The 19685-nt window shown below is 39.9% G+C and overlaps 1 protein-coding gene across 1 annotated transcript in view; it reads right to left on the bottom strand.

The window, feature by feature from the left end:
• Su(fu) (suppressor of fused) overlaps positions 1–19685 on the bottom strand; it is a 98895-nt gene that overhangs the window by 50561 nt on the left and 28649 nt on the right. Inside the window, exon 2 of the mRNA XM_067135513.2 lies at positions 4979–5071. Coding sequence (XP_066991614.1) covers positions 4979–5071 — 93 coding nt within the window. The remainder of the gene's footprint in view (positions 1–4978; positions 5072–19685) is intronic.

The raw sequence follows: 19685 nt of genomic DNA, 5'->3' as shown, positions 1-19685 counted from the left end.
GTAAATCATGTTTGAGAAGCTTACAGAAAGCCTCTCTACTGCCTTCATTGTGCATGGAGTAGTATGCATATGCAAGAGGTAAACATGATCAAATGCCACCCCATTTGGCCATAACAACTGAAGAGATTCACTGAACAAGCAAGCCATCATTACATGATTTTATGCTGACAATACTTTACATGCTGATAGAAAGCACTGCTAGGAAAATATTTTCTAGCAAATCAACACAATGTTTCCTACTTTTCTACTGGTAGAGTCCAGTGATTCATCCACGGTTACCCATTTTTATCTTTTTTTTTTCACATTCCAGTCTGATCCTTACTAGTGTTTCTTCGAAACATGTATTTTGTAAGAAACTTTCTAAGATTTGAACTTTTCAATTTACAGTATATAAAGGAATATCAGATGTAAGAAAAGCTTTGCATAAATCTGCATAATATTCAGAGCTTCCTGAAAACAAGGAATCTGAAGTGGAAGTTGCTTCGCCTAAGAGAACTTGTAGAGAGGTTGCACGTAAAGTGGCCATTTTATATCTATTGTCAGCTAAATGCTGCAAACTTGAAATTGATGATCCACATTTACATATTTCCCATATTTTTGACAAAATATCACTCGTAAAAAATTCTGCTAAATACAACAACATATTGCTGTAAACGGGAATGAACACTTGACTTCACTTTTGGCATTATATCACCAATAATTTCACTTATGTACCAGTATTATATAATTGACGACTTAATCGAGGCAATGCTAAGGGTTGAAGAACAGTGAAGATGAATGCGCTGCATAATTTCTTTTTTTTCTTCTTTCGAATGGACCTACTTTGGACTACACTTGTTCAACTGTTGGGCTTTGATCTTTGCCCAATATTGTCGCATCTTCTGCTGGTGTAACACCTTTCTCTCTTCTGTCCAGGGGGTACCTTTCCTTTGGGGTTGTTCCTGAAATCCACGGACTTCCTTCAGGGTGCATCTCACAGACTGTCCGTTTTGGAGATCTGTTATTCCCAGCTCTTTAATATCTTTCTCGGTTTCTGTCAACCACGTGGTACGAACCTCTTTGTTTTGCCAGAAGGTGAACAGACGGTTGGTCAGTCATCATTTCATAGATAGAGGATTCCCTTTCGAAGGGAAAGTGAACAAGCCAGCATGTGCAGTCAAGGTCACAATGCAATACAATTTAAGAACAAAATTCATTCACATTGTATTTTCATTAATATGTACAGTATTTGAGGTGGTAATGGTGGTGGTGATTATTGTTTTAAGAGGAAGTACAACTAGCCAACCATTCTCTATTAATACTAATCCAAAGGTAAAATTGAAAAGTCTGACACTTCGAAAAATGAAGTTATCGGCAAAAGAAAGGAAAGGGTCACAAAGGCCTTGAAAATGATGGAAGAGGAATGGTGGAAGGAGAAAGGAAGGTGAAGAAGTGCCATAAATACCTGTAACTGGTAAGAGCTGGATAAGGGGAAAGGAGGAGGATGATGTACTTATGGCAGAATTATTGAAAATAAGAATTTGCATTAAAAAAATATTTATTTACATAAAAATCCATCCCCTACTAAACATCATAACATGTTAGTTATTTTCATGGCTACATTGTAAAATAAAAGAATTTGAACGACAAAAGGTTACTTCTTTAATTAAGTAGGTATGTCTACCAAGCAATACTTACTTAGTATCTTAACAATTACATGTAATGAATTTCATACTGCATTCCATATTGACTTACAATTAAAACATAATATAAATTTCCTCAAATAAGAAATTATAATGATAAAATCCACTTTTAAATACATTACACAACAATTTATTAGTACATGTTTTGGTCCTTTACTGGACCTTCTTCAGCTATCAGCACTGAACGACATCATGAAACAAAATGAATAAAACACTAACAATGTGAATGACAATACAATGTTCACATTTCAAATCTTGAAATTCTCCTATTGAAAATTAAGTTGACAAAACTCATCATCATCATCATCATCATCATCATCATCATCATCATCATCATCATCAATGTTCTGCCATACGGCAGGTCTTCACATGGCAGCTCTCCACGCAATCCTGTCTCTTGCCACCCTCTTCGTTTCCTCATACTTGTATTTTATCCTGATACTGTCCAGCGTCTGGTATCTTCCCCGTCCTCTTTGTCTTTTTCCATTTACCGTTCCTTCTAGAGCATCTATAAGCAAGCCATCTCTCCTCATCCAATGACCAATCCAATTGTGCTTTCTCTTCTTGATTACTTTTAATATACAGTGGAACCTTGGATTGCGAGCATAATTCGTTCCGGCAACATGCTCATAATCCAAATCGCTCGTATATCAAAGCAAATTTTCCCATAAGAAACTATTGAAACTCGGATGATTCGTCCACAACACAAGTCCACAAAAACATTTATTCGCATAACATTTCTAAAACAAAATATAATGTAAAACAATTAAACTGCACTTTACCTTACAATAGAATCATTGTTGGTGTGAGGGAATCTCAGTTGAAGTGAGAGATTCCATTGACTTTTCCTCCTCCTCCTCATCCTCAGACGAGATCTCCATAACCTCCTCCTTTTGTAGACGTAGACTTGTTATAAAATCTTGTGATATCAGCCACTCGCATACCTCATTTGTGTTTTTCAATCATTTCCTTCTTAAATTCCATTGTAATCATCTCCTTCATCCAACCGAATTCCTTTTTAGCCTTTTTTTCGTTCACAGGGCCCATCGTTGCAGAACAGTTATATCACTAATGATAGAAACAAAACATGTACACTCGTACGGTGTTGACTATGCGAGCGAGGCACGCCAACTGAAGTCCAGCGCGGGAAATGATTACACACACTTTCCCAGGAAAGAGAGTGGCAGGGGGAGGGGAAAACAAAGGCACAGGGGAGGTGGAAACATACGTACACGTGACGCTCGTATTGCGAAACCTCACTTGCTTATCAAGTTACAATTTATTTAAAATGTTTGCTCGTCTTGCAAAACACTCTTAGAGCAAGTTACTCGCAATCCGAGGTTCCACTGTATTTCTCTCTTCCCCAACTCTTCTCAAGACTTCTTCATTCTTTACTTTTTCTATCCATTGTATACTTTCCATTCTCCTCCAAATCCACATCTCAAATGCTTCCAGTCTTCTTTCGTCTTCTTTTTTCAATGTCCAAGTCTCAGCTCCATACAGTGCCACGCTCCATACAAAGCATTTCACGAATCGCTTCCTCAAGTCTCTATCCATGCCCCCACAAAAAAGTCTGCTCTTCTTATTAAATGCTTCCTTCGCAATCGCAATACGAGTTTTCACCTCTTGACTGCATCTCATGTCCTCTGTTATTACACTTCCCAAGTATTTGAAAGCATCCACCTGTTCTATTATTTCCTGCCCTAACTTTATAGTTGTCTGACACAACTGATCACCGAATAAAATGTAATTTAAAAGGGTGAATCCTGAAGAGGTTAAAACACCATGTAGTCTCTTGATTTCTGTAATCCATCTAATGTTGCTCATACTGAGCCATAAATTTTCTATAATTCTCCTAATGATCCTGATTTATGGTGTCCTGAGTGGATGTCCAAAGATTGAGATTTGTTTCTTTCTGACAGCTCTCATTACATGTGCAACTGATCTAACTTTACGTATGTATAACCCTTGTCCCGTTTCTCTACGAGATTGGATAGGAAGGGAGTTATGAACGTATGCCCTCCCTGACGTCAACCTCATCAGAGGAGTTAACCGAGATGAAATGAATGACGTGATATATGGTAGTAGAAAGGGAGTGGGTGAAACCTGGTGCCAGCACAGAGTCTACTCCTGTCGAATAGCGCCAACGGGGCTGTTCAAGGCTTAATATCCCCATCCGATGGACTGACCATACGAGCACTGTGGAGAGGTTTTGAATTTGATCTAGGCTTGGGCACGCAATCTTAACTTTACCTAAGTGAATTAATAAACTGAAACTGTATTTTGACTTAGTGTGCTATTTAAAAGGTGCCGTGAACTGAAGGAAGTTTGAGAAGCATTGCCCTATTATAGAACTCAAGCAAAGCTCCCAAATTCACATACTCATAAATGAAACATTTAACAGACAATAATTTCAAAGCTCATAATCCATAATTGAAAGTAATGTCAAAACAAGACAGTTACAACACTTAACTGAATGCACTGGTGTCAACAGGCATGTAGTACTGAAAAAGTGATTGATAATAACTAGATGTACACAAGATACCTATTTGGATTAACAGTTTTTTATCATGTGTCTTGCCTTGAGCCAAACCATCAACATTTAGGCATGTGTGTATTAATTTATCATGAATGGTTTTTTTAGCAGTTTTTACTGTGCCATAGTTTGTAATGGGGAGTGATGCCATATTGTATAAATTTCAACCAATTTCAGGCAATTAACACCAGTGATGGGGAAAATGTCGCAAGATTTACAATACTAGGTATATAAATAAATATATTTTTGGGGGAAGGTTGGTGGGTCACTGGCCTTGGCAATGAACACACAATCTCCCAGAAGTGATAACGAGGTTAAGATTTATAAGCTTCACTTTTCCACATAGTGCGATTTATACTGGGACACGTATCATTAAGTTTTGCTGCTTCTTCCTCTATACAACTTTCCCTTTATAGTTCTTATATATCTAACCTGTTGATGGGAGAGTTGTGTATTTTTTTCCAGACATAATGCATGTCTGCTTTAGGTAGATCAGCAACTGTGTATACTTGTCAGACCCAGTTTTTCAGTGTGACACCAATGTTAAACAAAAGGGAGTTCTACTTATTTTCATCTAACTTGTTATATCATACGGCATGCAAGATGTTTGCCTGCAAAATCAAAATATTATTTTTCTCAAAAAATCTTCTATTAAAATGAAGAAAGAGTACCATATTCCTTTCAACTTCAGCACCAAATGACAAATTTACATCTGTTCTAGATTACAACAAAGAAATATAAATTTACTTGTATTACGTACCTGATATAATGCCAATGAGGTGGAATGTTCTGTTCTGGTATTCCAGGATTGGCATACATGCTAATGTAATCCAGTGGATCTGGACCACCTAGCCTAAAAACAAACAAAAGTATTTTAAGATAATAACTTAAATGCAAAACCACAATGTTCCTAAAGTGGTATATTTTAAAGATTACAGAGAATAATCAAGATCATAACTGTTGTAAATACAATGCACAGAAAATAAAATTTGTCATTTAAGTATATTCACACACATGAAGCCTGCATGGCTCAGGCGTCAGCCTCTCACCGCTGTGTTCTGTGGTTCAAATCCCGGCCACTCAAGTGAGATTTGTGCTGGACAAAGCGGAGGTGGGACAGGTTTTTCTCCGCATACTCCGGTTTTCCCTGTCATCTTTCATTCCAGTGACACTTTCCAATATCATTTATTTCATCTGTCAGTCATTAATCATTGCCCCAGAGGAGTGCGACAGGTTTCAGCAGCCGGCACACTTCCTATCCTCGCCGCTAGATGGGGGCTTCATTCATTCCATTCCTCACCCAGTCGAATGACTGGAAACAGGCTGTAGATTTTCATTCATTCACACACACATGCATGCACAAACACATACATACAATGATAATAAACCTCCTCCTTTGTAACCATTAAGAACCGAAATGGAAAGCATTCTTTGGACACTCAGTGTGTCAAAAACGAAGTAGTCCCTGGTCACACATCAAAATGATTACATGGTAATTGTCTTAATACGGAGTATTACCACCCCTCTCATGGATAACAACTTCACAATGCCTTCTTATGCTTCTGACAAGGCACCACACGTTAAATTGAAGCAGACGTTCCCACTCTACCAAAAGAGCGTCGTCAAGGGCTTTGTAGCATTTGGGATGGTAGATTTCTAGCTTGGATAACTCTAAGTTTGTCTTAATATTTTTGATCAGATTCAAGTTGGAACTTCTGGATGGTCACTCCATTAGTTGCATGTGATGCTCTTGCAGGAATTTCCAAACGATGTTTGCATCATGCACTCCAGCATTATCAATATTTTAATCCAATTCTTAGAAGAACATATTTATATTGGTCCACCTGTTCAATACAATTCTAATGTAAACCAATAAAACTAAATGGTCTGTACTCATAAAAACTAGTGAAACTTTCAATCCCATATGGGTCATCTTCAACTAGTATACATGGAAACAAGTCATCTTAAAATATCCAAAGTGAGAAATGTGAACAAAAAATTATATACGGAAAAATTCAGTGTGACAAATTAAAAGATTTTACACCATGCATTGTTTTTCACTCTTGATGAAATTCACAAATGAGGACAAAGAGGGAGTGATGACCACTATGTTCTACCTAGATGGTTATAGTCCAATACTGATTAAAATAATTATAAATTTACAGATCCCCTTGTGAATGATAAAATTGGTTTCTATGTCAAGAATTATGCCTACCCACACCACAACACATCCACAGCCATAAACAGTAAATTGTACAGCTCTTGGATGAAATCACTCCCAGGTCTTTCCCAGACTCATAATTGACCATCCAAACAATATAACATGAAATGGGATTCATTGGAGAACAATCCAGGATGCCAGTGTCTTAGCTGCTAGTGTAGATGATCTCTAGCAATCTGCAGTCGCCTGTCACAATGTTGCCTGTCCAGTCCAGATACTTGAGCAGGTCATCAGGATCTTAAATTGGCCTTTCAAAGCCTCTTGTGGATAACAGCTTCACAACACATTCTCATGCTTCTGACAAGGCCCACACGTTAAGTCGAGGCAAACGTCCCCATTCTACCAAAAGGGTGTCTTCAACGGCTTGTAGTGTTTGGGGGGGGGGGATTTCTTGCTCAGATATATTGCTCCCAGTTGGTATCAGACTTGTTTGATGTACTCTCGAACAGTTATGATCAGATCGGTTTACATGTCAAGACTTATGCCTGCCTACACCATAACATATCCACCTCCATACACAACAGTAGACTATACAGCTGTTTGATGAAATCGCTCCCCATGACCATTTGTTCATTAATTCATACTCCAAAAGCTTGCTGTAGGACTACCTGTAGTGCTCATGCTGTAACCTGGCAGTTTCAGAGAGCTTTTAGATGCACAAAACGATCCTGCCCTGAATTTGTTTTCCTTTGGCAGCCCATGCCAAGAGCAACTAGCAACACTTTCTGTCTGCTGGAAATGTTTCAGCAGGTACCAAATCTTATTCTGAGTAAACTCAAGCAATCTGACAACGTACCTAGTGAGTAGCCTTCTTAAAGCAGTGGAAGTGGAAGTGGAAGTAGAATCATTCAACTTCAACTGCTTCTCCCATTGCCTATCTCGTTCTGTACTGACTTCTAAACACTACACTCCGCACAAACCAAAATTCACACACACTTTGAATTAAGGCACTCATACCTTTCAATTGACATTAACAGCTCTCCAACATCTGGATAGTGGAGCTCTCTGTTATGTAAACAGGACATATTTCCATACGAGTCCAGTTCCCATCTCACTATACATTCGTACAATGTAGTTAGGAACACCCAAAGACCAAATTCCCTTTTTGAGCAGTGTATATCTGAAGTAACACAATACTCTTCAGTAATATACTCCCATAAATAAGGAGAGCATCTAACCTTTATTTAACCTTTCAATTTATCAAATTAACCTCTTAGTTAAATAAAATAAAGCACACACATATTTGATACCTATAAATAGTTGATAATCTTGCTTTATAAACTTCAAGCGATATGCAATTTTTTTGACACTCAAATGCATAAGAAAGTGTTAACAAATAATATTGGAAAACGAGCGGGGGCTATTACCACCACCACCATCATTCAGTGCCTCTGCTGCAAAGACAGGTTCGTCAAGAACTTATTACGACAAAGAAAAACTTATTTCAATGATTTGCTTTCATATATCACTAAGATGCAGAACTAACAATGTTATCAAGTAAATGCTGAAAAAATTACCAAAAGAAAATGTTTGAACCATCCACAAAGGAGAACTCTTGTACTACCTTAGTGAAGCTTTTTTAATTAGGCCATGATACCCTCCCGAGGAACGTGTACGTTATCATGGTTGCGTTACTTCAGGCGAAGTGCTGTTCGCCATATAGTCTCTTGTTTGTGGAAAGATTTTCAATCTAAAACATTTCATTGTCAATATGACAATAGGACAGATATCCGCAAGGCGACAAGAGAACCGTATTCTACTCGGCACTTAACTACTAGGTTGGGCAAGAAACCTGGAGTTACTGAGTTCACCGACGACCATTGCTGAAGGTTTAAGTTTCAATCAACATGAAACAGCCTTCAACTGGCCCAGTAGTGCTCAATTGGATTCATTTTTTTAACTCCCGTCACCCAATTGTCTTCACATCCGAAAGTCCGAAATATCCATTCAAAGGCTGAAGAACGAGACAACAAAGGGTCGAAAATTATAATTTCAGTAATAATGATAATGTTGAAAAATGGCATTACAAATGCTGCAGAGACAGCAGAAGGAAAATAAAATAAATGGGCAATAACAAATATATCTACGTATTTGTACAACACAATAAAATAATCGACCGTTTCTCTTACGTGTAGTCACTAATTTCCTTATTGATTTAACATCCACCCTTGTTCCTTAACATCTGTCAGACACTGTAGCACTGTATACATTACCGGTACCGAGAAATACCAATCATTAACTGTAGTAGTTCTATAGTTACAGTAAGACTCATTCTGACATAGGAACGAATTAATTCTACAAATATATCCCAATCAAGTGTATTAAGGCGACGCATGTGTACTTCCAAAATCAAAGCAAGCATAGAGTTCAACGTGACTTTGCATCATGATCATGACTACGGACCTTCAGTTTTATGTGGATTCCGAAACACAGGGACGTGACTTTTCAATTCAAAAATCCCACATGTCTTGGTGAAAAGCCAGAGACAAAGTCACTCGGCTATCATTGCCCTGTTCCCATAAGTTTATATTCGTCGAGAGTCCTGGTTTCCGCTGCCTCCTCCCAAAATACGCCGATGAGAGAGTGTGCTGTAGTAAAAGAATTCGAACCATGCTGGAGCTATGTTCAATGTCAGCACAAAGTAGTCGAGCTACCCCGTTCCTACGCGTGATTCATTTCGTGCCTAAGACGTGAAACATTTCCCAGCTTGTCACCCGATATTCATATATCCACGAAACTCATCACTGGAATATGTGAAGAGGCGCCCACTAAAGTTTTTACCTCAAATATCTTCTGACTAGTTGAAGATGACAGATGGTTTTTATTTAAGAGAATAACAATAAGGGGCACGCGAATGAACGTGCAATGTATGTCCCGTGCTTTAACAAGCAATGAGGCAGCAGTACCAAGTTTTTTTAATGGATTTATATCCATTCCAGTCACACAGTTGGTCGTAGTCAGCCACATTCAGCAATGCAATTAATTCTAGTCAGACATGCAGCACTCCTGGAGTAAAGGTGTTAAAGTGTGCACGTTTTCCGATTTGGTTGTGGTGATTTGTTTTCAGAGGAAGTACAACTAGGTAATCATCCTCTCTGAACAAATTCAATGGAGATAAAAAAAATTTAAAAAATATTTATCCAACGCAGGAATTTGAAAACGAATTAAAAAAAGACAAATATTATTTCATTAAGCCGAAAATGTCTTAAAGGCATCAAAAGGGCAGAGTAACAGAACACTTGAAATTTATATGCCCTTGACCACTCCACTCTCACACAAAGCGAATTACGGAATCAATGGTATTCGCGTCATCAGCTACTATGAGTTCGAGTGTCTCCTGCAGGCCGAAGCTCCGTCTCAGGCCAGAGAAATCTGCGCACTCTGAGGATATGGGTCAAGGTGAAGTCGGTACCGAGAGAAAACAATGTAGGGCCTTCCCTTTTTAGGAGGTAAGGGTGCGTATATCTTCCAGACCTATCCTCAGCCTACACAAAACTAGGCCTCTCTCCGTGAAGGCCGGAAAGAGGACCGCCACACGGTAGTTGCCTTCTTAAATTCTCTCAGGTTGTTCCGATAGCTAGCCATTCCTATCCCTACGACGCCAAGATGGTTGGACGTAGCTGACAATAAATATTCTTAGCCTGTACATTTACAAAGGTCGCCTGTGGAAGTTGGCAACCGAAGGTCATTAAGACCTCATATCTCAGTTGATGACTCCGAGAAGAGTGAAGTTACAGTCTTACGCGTGAACACGCCCCTCATATCTTGGAAGTCGAATGCAAAGTCGGCTCACTTTTCTCAGAAACAAATGAACCTATAGGTATAATGTTTGTTGTGGGTATCCACAGGGTTTTTATATTCTTGGGAGGTGAATATTTGTATAATTAAAATTAAGTCAGATAAAATATCAAATGCGAGGAACATTCAATACCATGCGCTCATTTTTAGTATATACAGTGTATACACCCTTTAATTAATCAGTTCTGCAAGACCGTGCTGAGATAGTTCCACGGCCATTGACAGAAGCGAGTATAAGGTTTCTCATATAAACCCAGATCGAAAGCACGGTGTTTATAATCTGAGCTACGGCAGCTGCAGTATGGGAGGGGTGTGCATAGTTCTTGACCTTGCAAGCAGCTAGCACGTCACTGGCAAGCATGAGTCGCCAGTCAATATCAACTGTTAACTTGGTGAGACAGTCATTTACAGGCCCCTTTAAACAACAAGAATCATTATCATCACAAGATAGACAACACCGTATTTTCGTATACAAAAGTTCTGGTTTTATCTTAATGGTCGTGTGAACAGTCATAAGCTCTTAACTCTCACTATTGGTGTGCACAAAATCCTAATGATGTTTATGAAGTCTCTCATTATGATAGGAAGATTGGTGTTTGGTGTGCATAATTGTGCATAACTGTGGCTATTTTTCTGGAGACAGTAAATACAGAGAGGTACCAAGATAACATTTTGACGCCATTCTTCCATCAATTAACGGAAGACGAAAAATTGCGTGGGTGGTTTCAGCAAGATTCAGCCCCCGCTCATGCAGCAGAAGATTCCCTTCTTACAATCTCGGAAGTGTTTGCAGACAGAGTGATCAATGCTGGTCTATTTCCCCCTCGTTCTCCAGATCTAACGGTGTGTGATTTTTTGGGGTGAACTGAAAGACGAAATGTATCGAACAAATCCTCACACATTGGAAGAACTGAAAGAAAACATTACGAATGAAATCAGAAACATTACAATGGTGGAACTCACTCACGTCAGCCAGACTGTGGTTACCAGATATAATGCCTGTACAACCCAGGAAGGACGACACTTTCAGCATCTTTTATAACGTAAGATTTCGTAGAAGACTGTATACACGCTTAAAGCAGGGCGGCCGCGCGCGACATAAGTTCGGCTGAGGCAGCTGCCGCATGCCGTAGCGCAGAGTACAAACCCCGTGCGTTCGGTCTGAGTTTATATGAGAGACCCTGTAGACGATGGTGCATGCAGAGGCGTGTTGTACTAACATGTGGTCCTCTCTTTGAACATACTCTAAAACAATCATTATGAACCATGCGAACATACTCCAATGCATTCACCACGTCACAAAAGAAAGATGTTAACCTCCATGTAGCTCATGTTGAGAATGCTATGTAAATGTCTACCTGTTACCTTAAAATGTTCTCGGAGGCGTGTGAAGTTCAATGAGCCATGCGACTTTCACGTCAGATGTCAACATTATAAACGTTGAAGACATGGGGAGGGTTATACGCCAGACTGTTTGTGTGTTCAACCCTTCCCGGAGACATCGCTACGAGGTATAAGTCATACCTTGCCCTTATCTTACTGACCCACAGTGCCAACACACTTCACAACTCCTTTTCGTCAGTGCGAAATGACTCTGGAAATAATTGCATCACTGAATGTGGCTGTCGGCGGTCAAACGTGCATTTGACAGAAATGGATTAGTTCCACTAAAAAAACAACTCGGCATCGCCGTATCTTTCACCTAGGTGAAAACTACCCGTGGAAAGGGGTGGGGGTCAAAGGAGTAGTATATAGACTCTTGTGGGTGCAATTGCTGTTAGTGGAAGTGTGCTATCAAACCACAAGAAACACAATATTTTCCTACCAAGTCCGATGCATACATGTCCACACCATGGCCCCTGGGCAATGTCTACACAGACGGTTAATTCATGCATGGGCAGAAAATCAAATTCTAACGCTTTAAAATGATGACCCACCAGTTAACGGAAACGAACAACACCGGTCCTCCAGGATTACTGGAGGTTGGCGTTGGGACTATTCAACTAGGAAAACATCTCGTTGCGAAATCCACTAGAGAATTAGTCAGACTGGCTTATTTAGGACGATATGGCAAACGTTCAAAGGACTTCAGAATTTGATCAGAGATCTTTTTATCAGCCTGGAGCCTTAAGAAAGCATTTTGATCAGATTAACAGTTACAGACTGGATACCACTGCGATAAAGAAGTTAGATGGATAAAGGTGTTTTAGAAAGGAAAAATTATACAATTTTTTACAGCTGTCATAAGAAAGAGCACGTGTTTGGGACAGGTAAACAAAACAAAAACACAAGGATGTTTGGGCCAAGTCGCATAGATAGCGCAGATTACGAATCAGAGGAAAGTTCTTTCAACTACAGCCTTAACCCACATCGTCCAAGGACCAGCATTTCGCCGCAGAAGAATTTGAGAGTTCAAGACTTTCTTCACGACGACGCACAAGCAAGTGTTCGTGAAAGTAGTGGAGCTTGAGGTATAAATGGGAGGAGTGTGCACACAACTATTAAGGAGATGGGTATATGCAAAAAACACCTCAAGATGGATGCCAAAAACTATGAATGCTAATCACTAAGCTGAAATGTTTTAGAAGCTTTTAAATCTCTTTGAAGCCGAAAGAGAATCATTTTCTTGAGCATTAAGACCTGTGATGAAATATGGCTTCACCAAGATACCCCTCAAACGAAGAAGTCAAGTATGGAGTGGCATGCCGACAAGGTTCTCATGACAATCTTCTAGGATATTACAGATAGTCTGTGCGTCGATTTTCTACCTGAACAGCGAACTATCAATGCTTCATACTAATGTGAGTTCTTGGGCAAGAATAGAGAGGCCTAAGTGTGCAAAAGACGCAAAATTCCGCTCCGCAGTGTCCTGCTCCTTCACTATAACGCTGGGCCCTACACTGCAGATGCTCCTGCAAACAGAAGTCAAACTGGAAGAAATACACTGGATAGCTCTGGGTCACACCATCTATAGTCCAGATTTGTTCCAATGCGACTACCACCTGTTCGGACCCTAAAAAAACAAAAAGCAAAAACAAAAAAAGGTGAAAGTGTTTCCCAGAAATGGAGAGGTAAAAGACATCGTGTGCAACTGGCTACACAACAGTAATCAAAAACTGCCAGTGCGATGGAAAAGCTGTGTAGACATTAGTGGATGTAGAAATATATCTGAACTGATATACAGTACACTAATCTAAATTGTGAGTATTCAACAACAAAAAGTCTCATTCTTATTTCACCGACCCTCGAGGGCTTCCACTGCCAGCATATACAGTCACTCCCATAAATATTCGGCCACTGACAAAATCCGCGAATAAGTTATGACAATAACGCAACCATGAGCAGAATGTGAAATGAAATGTGTCTAAGTAATGGAACTACATGTGGTTGCTTATGCCGAAGACGAATCAAGGAGCATTGATTTATAGTATGCTGTAAAAGAAAGGACATTGCTCACGTGGATGAAATGATACGTCTCAAATATATTCGGTCACCCGGAAAGGCCGGGATTGCCGTTGTGTTCATTGACAGAAACAGGGCAGATAGCGCTGCAAAACGTTCAGTTCAGTAGTGTGGTGCCGCAAGACACGTCGTGCCGATGTCATTTGCTGCAGTGTTGCGGACTGGTATCAAATGGGGTACAAAAGACAACACAATACCACGTATGAAGAAAACCAGCTCGTGATATTACATCATGCTCGATGTAAAACGCATAGAAGGATATCGCAGATGCTTAACACAGCAGAATAATAGTTGGAGATATAATCAGACGACTCAAAAATGAAGACAGAATTAATTCAGTTCCCCAGACAGGCACACCAAGAAGACTGACAGAACGAGAGGACCGGTTTGTGCTTCGCAATGTGAAACGAAATCCGAAAATTAGTGCTCCGAAACTACCAGCAGCTGTTTTAGAGGAGTGTGGAAAGAAAGTGGGTATTGAAACCGTGCGAAGAGCACTGCGAAGGAATGAGTTCTTTGGGAGAAGGGCTAGGAGAAAACCATTCATTAGAGCGGTAAATAAAAAGAAGCAGCTAGAGTTCGCAAAAACCTACGTAAGCAAACCCAGTGCTTGGTGAGAGGATGTGTTATTTGTTGATGAATCAAAGTTCAACGTCTTTGGCTCCGATGGAAAGCAATTGGTGTGGCGGGAACGTCACAAGGAACTGAAGAAAAGTAACTGTAAAATATGGTGGAGGAAGTGCAGTGGTATGAGGATGTGTTGCATCGAACGGGATTGGTGCACTGACTTTCACTGAACACATTTTGAGAAAATAGGGCTATTCGGCTATCCTCAAAAACAATTGCGACAATCTGCGGAACAACTTGGTATACAGCGTACTTTCAAGTTCTACCAATATAACGACCCCAAGCACAAGTCGTAACTTGTCATGGAGTGGCTGCTATACAACTGCCCGTAGGGGTTGGAGACTCCACCACAATCACCCGACCTGAACCCCATCGAGAATGTGTGGAATCAAGGAGTCAAAAAAGGCAGCTCTGCAATTGCAGCCGAAGTTCTCTCACAGACTTGAAGAGGAGACAGCTACAAGAATGGGAGGCATTAGACCCTGATTGTATCAAGAAAGTTATCGCCAGTATACCGAATAGACTGGAAGAGGTCATAAAACATCAAAGTGGACCTACAAAGTACTAAATGTGTAACAGGGGTGTGAATTATGCGAGTTTATGTTGCTTTTTTGTGTAGTGGCCGAATATTTTTGAGGCGGCACTGGAATTATTGCTTTTACTTAATGTACGACAGATGGCGTACTAATGACTGTCAGAAGAGTTTGACTTACATCACCAAGTTTCTAGAACGTGGTATTATGTTTTCCTACATGTTTCGTTGTATTATACATTATCGTTATATTGTAAGAATAATTACCCAATAAAAGTGTGTCAAAAATCAGAGTGGCCGAATATTTATGGGAGTATCTGCAGCTTTCATTTTTCACACGCTAAAGCAAAGGTTTATAACGTGGTCAGCAGCAGCTTAGTTATAATCTGAAATAATAATATACCATTTCTGACTTAAATGTTCCAGACTCTGTAAAATGCATTTGAGCATATTCTCGATACCACTTTTCACCTTTCTATATATATTTTTTCCTAACACGCATTGAAGTACACTTATTGCGAAAAAAATTGTTCTTATATTTCATCAGATTTAGGATCGCAAATTGGAAAGAAAAGATCCGCATTTTGTGCAGCACATCTCCGGAAACTAGAAAATATCTCATCCCATCCACTTTAACAACAAACATGCCAACCAGCCTGTGCTAAGTAACAAAAACAGCATGGGAACCTCACTGGATGCAAACATTAATCGACAAATAAAGAACGTAGAGTTACAAACCACCTCAAGGGCACGGAGGAGAAAAAAATATGTAGGGAAGTGTAAATACAGACAGTTGCACTGTCTCGCTAAGTGGGAAACTGCCTTGCCCAGATGGTCGAGAACAAATAAACTACCGCAGCTGCAGTAAAAAACAAATCTTGCAGCAATAATTTCTGTACTCAATTATTCCCCGGCAAGAACGTGCTATATTCACTACCTAGCCCACGGATGAAAACTGATCAATGGATTTTCAGATTTCCACGTACAAAAATAAAAATGCTCGCCTATTTATTTCTAGGATATTAGCCTAACTGTAAGTGAAGTTTCACATACATTTGTTGAAATATATTGCCGACACAGTCTTATATAATTAATAAAGGTTATACTTTCAAACAACATAAGGAACAAACGTAAAATGAAATAAAAAATACCTTAATTTGCCTAGACACGAGACATAAGGCATCTCATTTTATTTGTCTACTGTACGTATACTGTTTCAAACAAACAAGCTTGATTCCAACAGTGAGGTCGGTTCTGCATACAAATGTATTCTGATGGAAAGCCAACCCGTTATTTTCTTGCCTCTCTATTGATTTATAAACAATACTTTCATTATAGATATTTCTGGATTGAAGTAAGGACATATTGCTACATGATATCATCGCAACATCCTGTCACATGTCTCATTTAAGGAGCAAGAAATACAAATGCACACAACTTTCCAGTTATTCAGTTTAATCACCTGTAATTGTCATACTTTCAGTCCGTCTGCACGTCTGCTTTGAATGACCTGCAATTCGAAATCTTGTGATTTACAACAAATGTTTATGCACAACCTCCCTTCAAGTTTACCGAAATAAATGAAAAATGAAAATCTACAACATGTTTCCAGTCATTTGATGATGATGCTTGTTGTTTTAAGGGGCCTACCATCTAGGTCATCGGCCCCTGGTGGTACGAAATGAGACGAAATCCAAAATCCTCCACTGACCAGAATTCAAAGCGTGAGGACGAAAAATGAACGGATGGATATGAAGTTAAAACAATCAGTGGAGACGACCCGCAATGCCTCAGTCTCAGAAACTGACGGAAAACAATAGTAATACTGATGAAGGGACTGCTTCTGTAGCTCAATACTGAATCGATGATGTTTGCAAGCTAAAGGGGTCCAAAACACAGGTTATCGGGCTCTCATAATGGTACTTATCGCTTGGAAAATAGAACCATGGTATTTGACATGGTGCGGTACTAATCAATATCGTAGACTCGCGGTATTCCACACATTATGGTACTACTCACAGGTAATGAAATTTGCACATGTAATACAGACCTATGGTGTTTCACACATAGCGGCGCCATTTACAGGCAACGCAAACCTATGGTTTTCATCACATAAGTGTACTAACCACAGGGACTCGTACTGTCCCGTGGTGTTCCTTATATAGTGGGTACTAATCATGGGAAAGCCAGAACCCTGGTATCGCTCATATAGTGCTACTAATCACAGGTACCGTAAAAGCCTGACCGCACGGTGCTCCTGATTGCTACTAATCAAAAACCTATTTGGTACCTAACATAGTGGTACTACGCGCAAGTAATAGCGACCCATGGTGTTCTCCGCGTGGTGGTACTAATCACAAGTAGTTTCATGGTTCTAATCCAATCATTCCTTGGTCGCCCCTTTTAGTCGCCTCTTACGACAGGCAGGGGATACTGTGGGTGTATTCTTCGTCTGCGTCCCCCACCCACAGGGGGTTGTGTGTTTGGTCCGCGAGAGGTATTTTATTTCCCTCAAGTCCGCTGGCAAGCCGGTTAGGACCCCCCTATGCGCCACCTGGGACGCGCCACGTGGAAGTATCACCTCGCCCCCTGCCACGCCAGCGCAGTAGGTTCGTGGCCAGTCATTTGACTGGGTCAGGAATGGAATGAATGAAGGCCTCATCTAGCGGCAAGGATAGGAATTGTGCCGGCTGCCGAAGCCTGTCGCACTCCTCTGGGGCAAATGACTGACAGATGAAATGAAATGATACTGGACAGTGTTGCTGGAATGAAAGATGACAAAACCGGAGTACCCGGAGAAAAACCTGTCCCGCCTCCACTTTGTCCAGAAAAATCTCACATGAGGTGACCGAAATTTGAACCACGGAACCCAGCGGTGAGAGACCTGAGCCACGGAGGCTCTGCCGAAATATATAAAAGTTGAAAAGGAAACCGTCCTATAATAAAATGTGTGAAAGAATATATTGTGTGTGTAAAAACGAGAAAAATATGTGACTTTAGTGAATAGAATAGAATAACTCTTCTCCCCCCATATCGCGGGTGACCAGCAACTGCGAGATGATATTACACTACGTAACAAAATTTGAGAAAGCTTTTTGTCTATCTTTTTTGTGTGTGTTTATTGCTTAATTTAGTAATGATTATGAATGCAGAAGTAGTTTTCCTAAAGTGTCAATATTTTGGATGTGTGGATTTTAAAAGCTACTAATATTATATGCTTATTTAATACAACTTAAGTCCTACAGAAGACATCTAACATACAGCACTTCAAGATTTATTATTTCTTTTTACAACTGGCTTTACGTCGCACAGATAAGTCTTATGACGACTTTGGGATAGGGAAGGGTCTGGAGTGGGAAGGAAGGGCCGTGGTCTCATGGTACAGCCCCACCATTTGCCTGATGTGAAAATGGGAAGCCACGGGAAACCATCTTCAGAGCTGACGATAGTGGGAATCGAACCCATTATCACTCGAATGCAAGCTCACAGCTGCGCACCCCTAACCGCACGGCCAACACGCTCGGTAGTCAAGAATTGGTACGAATAAGCAAATATACTTAATAACACTGGATCTTCATACAATGGTGTTATTCAAAAATGTACATTACAATGGCTTTTCCTCTTATGTTCTTCTGACCCCTCTGCACGTACTATACCCCATACATTGTCTACCTTCATAGCACAGCCCCATCGTCCCTGATATTTTACCTTCTTTCCATACAGTGAATGTCTTGATGAAAGCGTTCACAGTGTTCCTCGCTTACAGCTCCTAAATTTGGCCTAAAGAAATCAATATAAGAAAACAAATAATGCATTTTCACTGACATTCTATATCAAAGAACATGGTAGCTATGTTTCAAATTCTCTATCAGTTGCATATTATAATTCTCACTTCTACTGTTGCCCAAAGACCACTGCACTACCATTCTAAAAACATCCCAAGCATTACTTGAAAGAAATTGGGGAACGTTTATCTGATGTAGATCAGAGCCTCACTGTTATCCAAGCCTTTGATGAATTGCTTAACAAGTTCAAGTTTCAAATGGACAGGTGGTAACAGAATATTCTATCTGGACACAAGGGGCTCTTTTTAAAGTAAAGAGTATGACTACCGAGGTCTTGCCCATTCAGCCAAGAACATTGTTGTACACGGCTTGATTTATGTAACATACGAGGTAACCTAAATAATCACACACATAGTTCCTTTGTTTATGTCCATACCTGAAAAAAAGCGAACTACAACAATAAAAAAGCTAATAATAATAGTCCGCTCACACTGTCACTTCGTTTGTTTACATCCATACCTAAAAGAAAAGGCTGTAAGAAAAGAACGATTGAGAAGCAAATTATAACAGGTCACTCACACTGTCACTATCGCTTGCTGTGCATTGTGATAGATCACTCAAACTGCAATTTGTACACTAATCAAAAAGTTATACAGGAGGTCTTAAGTAGCATATCTAAATCCATTTAGCAGAGTAGGTAGAGCAGTCGGTAACGCATGATCCAGGAATACAAGTTTCTGCAACAGAGCCGTAAACTGCACAAAATTGTGACTACAGTTCAAGATAATGTGGTTCATATCCCCTTCAGCGTTATTGCAGTAGAAGCAAATGGGTGAATGAACAACCCATATTCGGTGCAAATGATGTGGGCATCGTCCATGATTAAATTTAAGCCGTGAAATTGTTGTAATACACTTTCCTGAACACGGATTCTTCTGGTACCAATGTTCATAGGGAATTGTGGGATGCACTAGAAAATGTCGCCCTCGCCTTTGTGATGTAACCTCCCATTCTTCATTCTAACAGGTCAACAGCTTTTCCT

This window comes from Anabrus simplex, chromosome 1, assembly GCF_040414725.1.
Source record: "Anabrus simplex isolate iqAnaSimp1 chromosome 1, ASM4041472v1, whole genome shotgun sequence".
Taxonomy (NCBI): Eukaryota; Metazoa; Arthropoda; class Insecta; order Orthoptera; family Tettigoniidae; genus Anabrus; species Anabrus simplex.
Note: the sequence above shows the minus strand (reverse complement) of the source record. Positions and strands in the feature narration are given on the sequence as shown.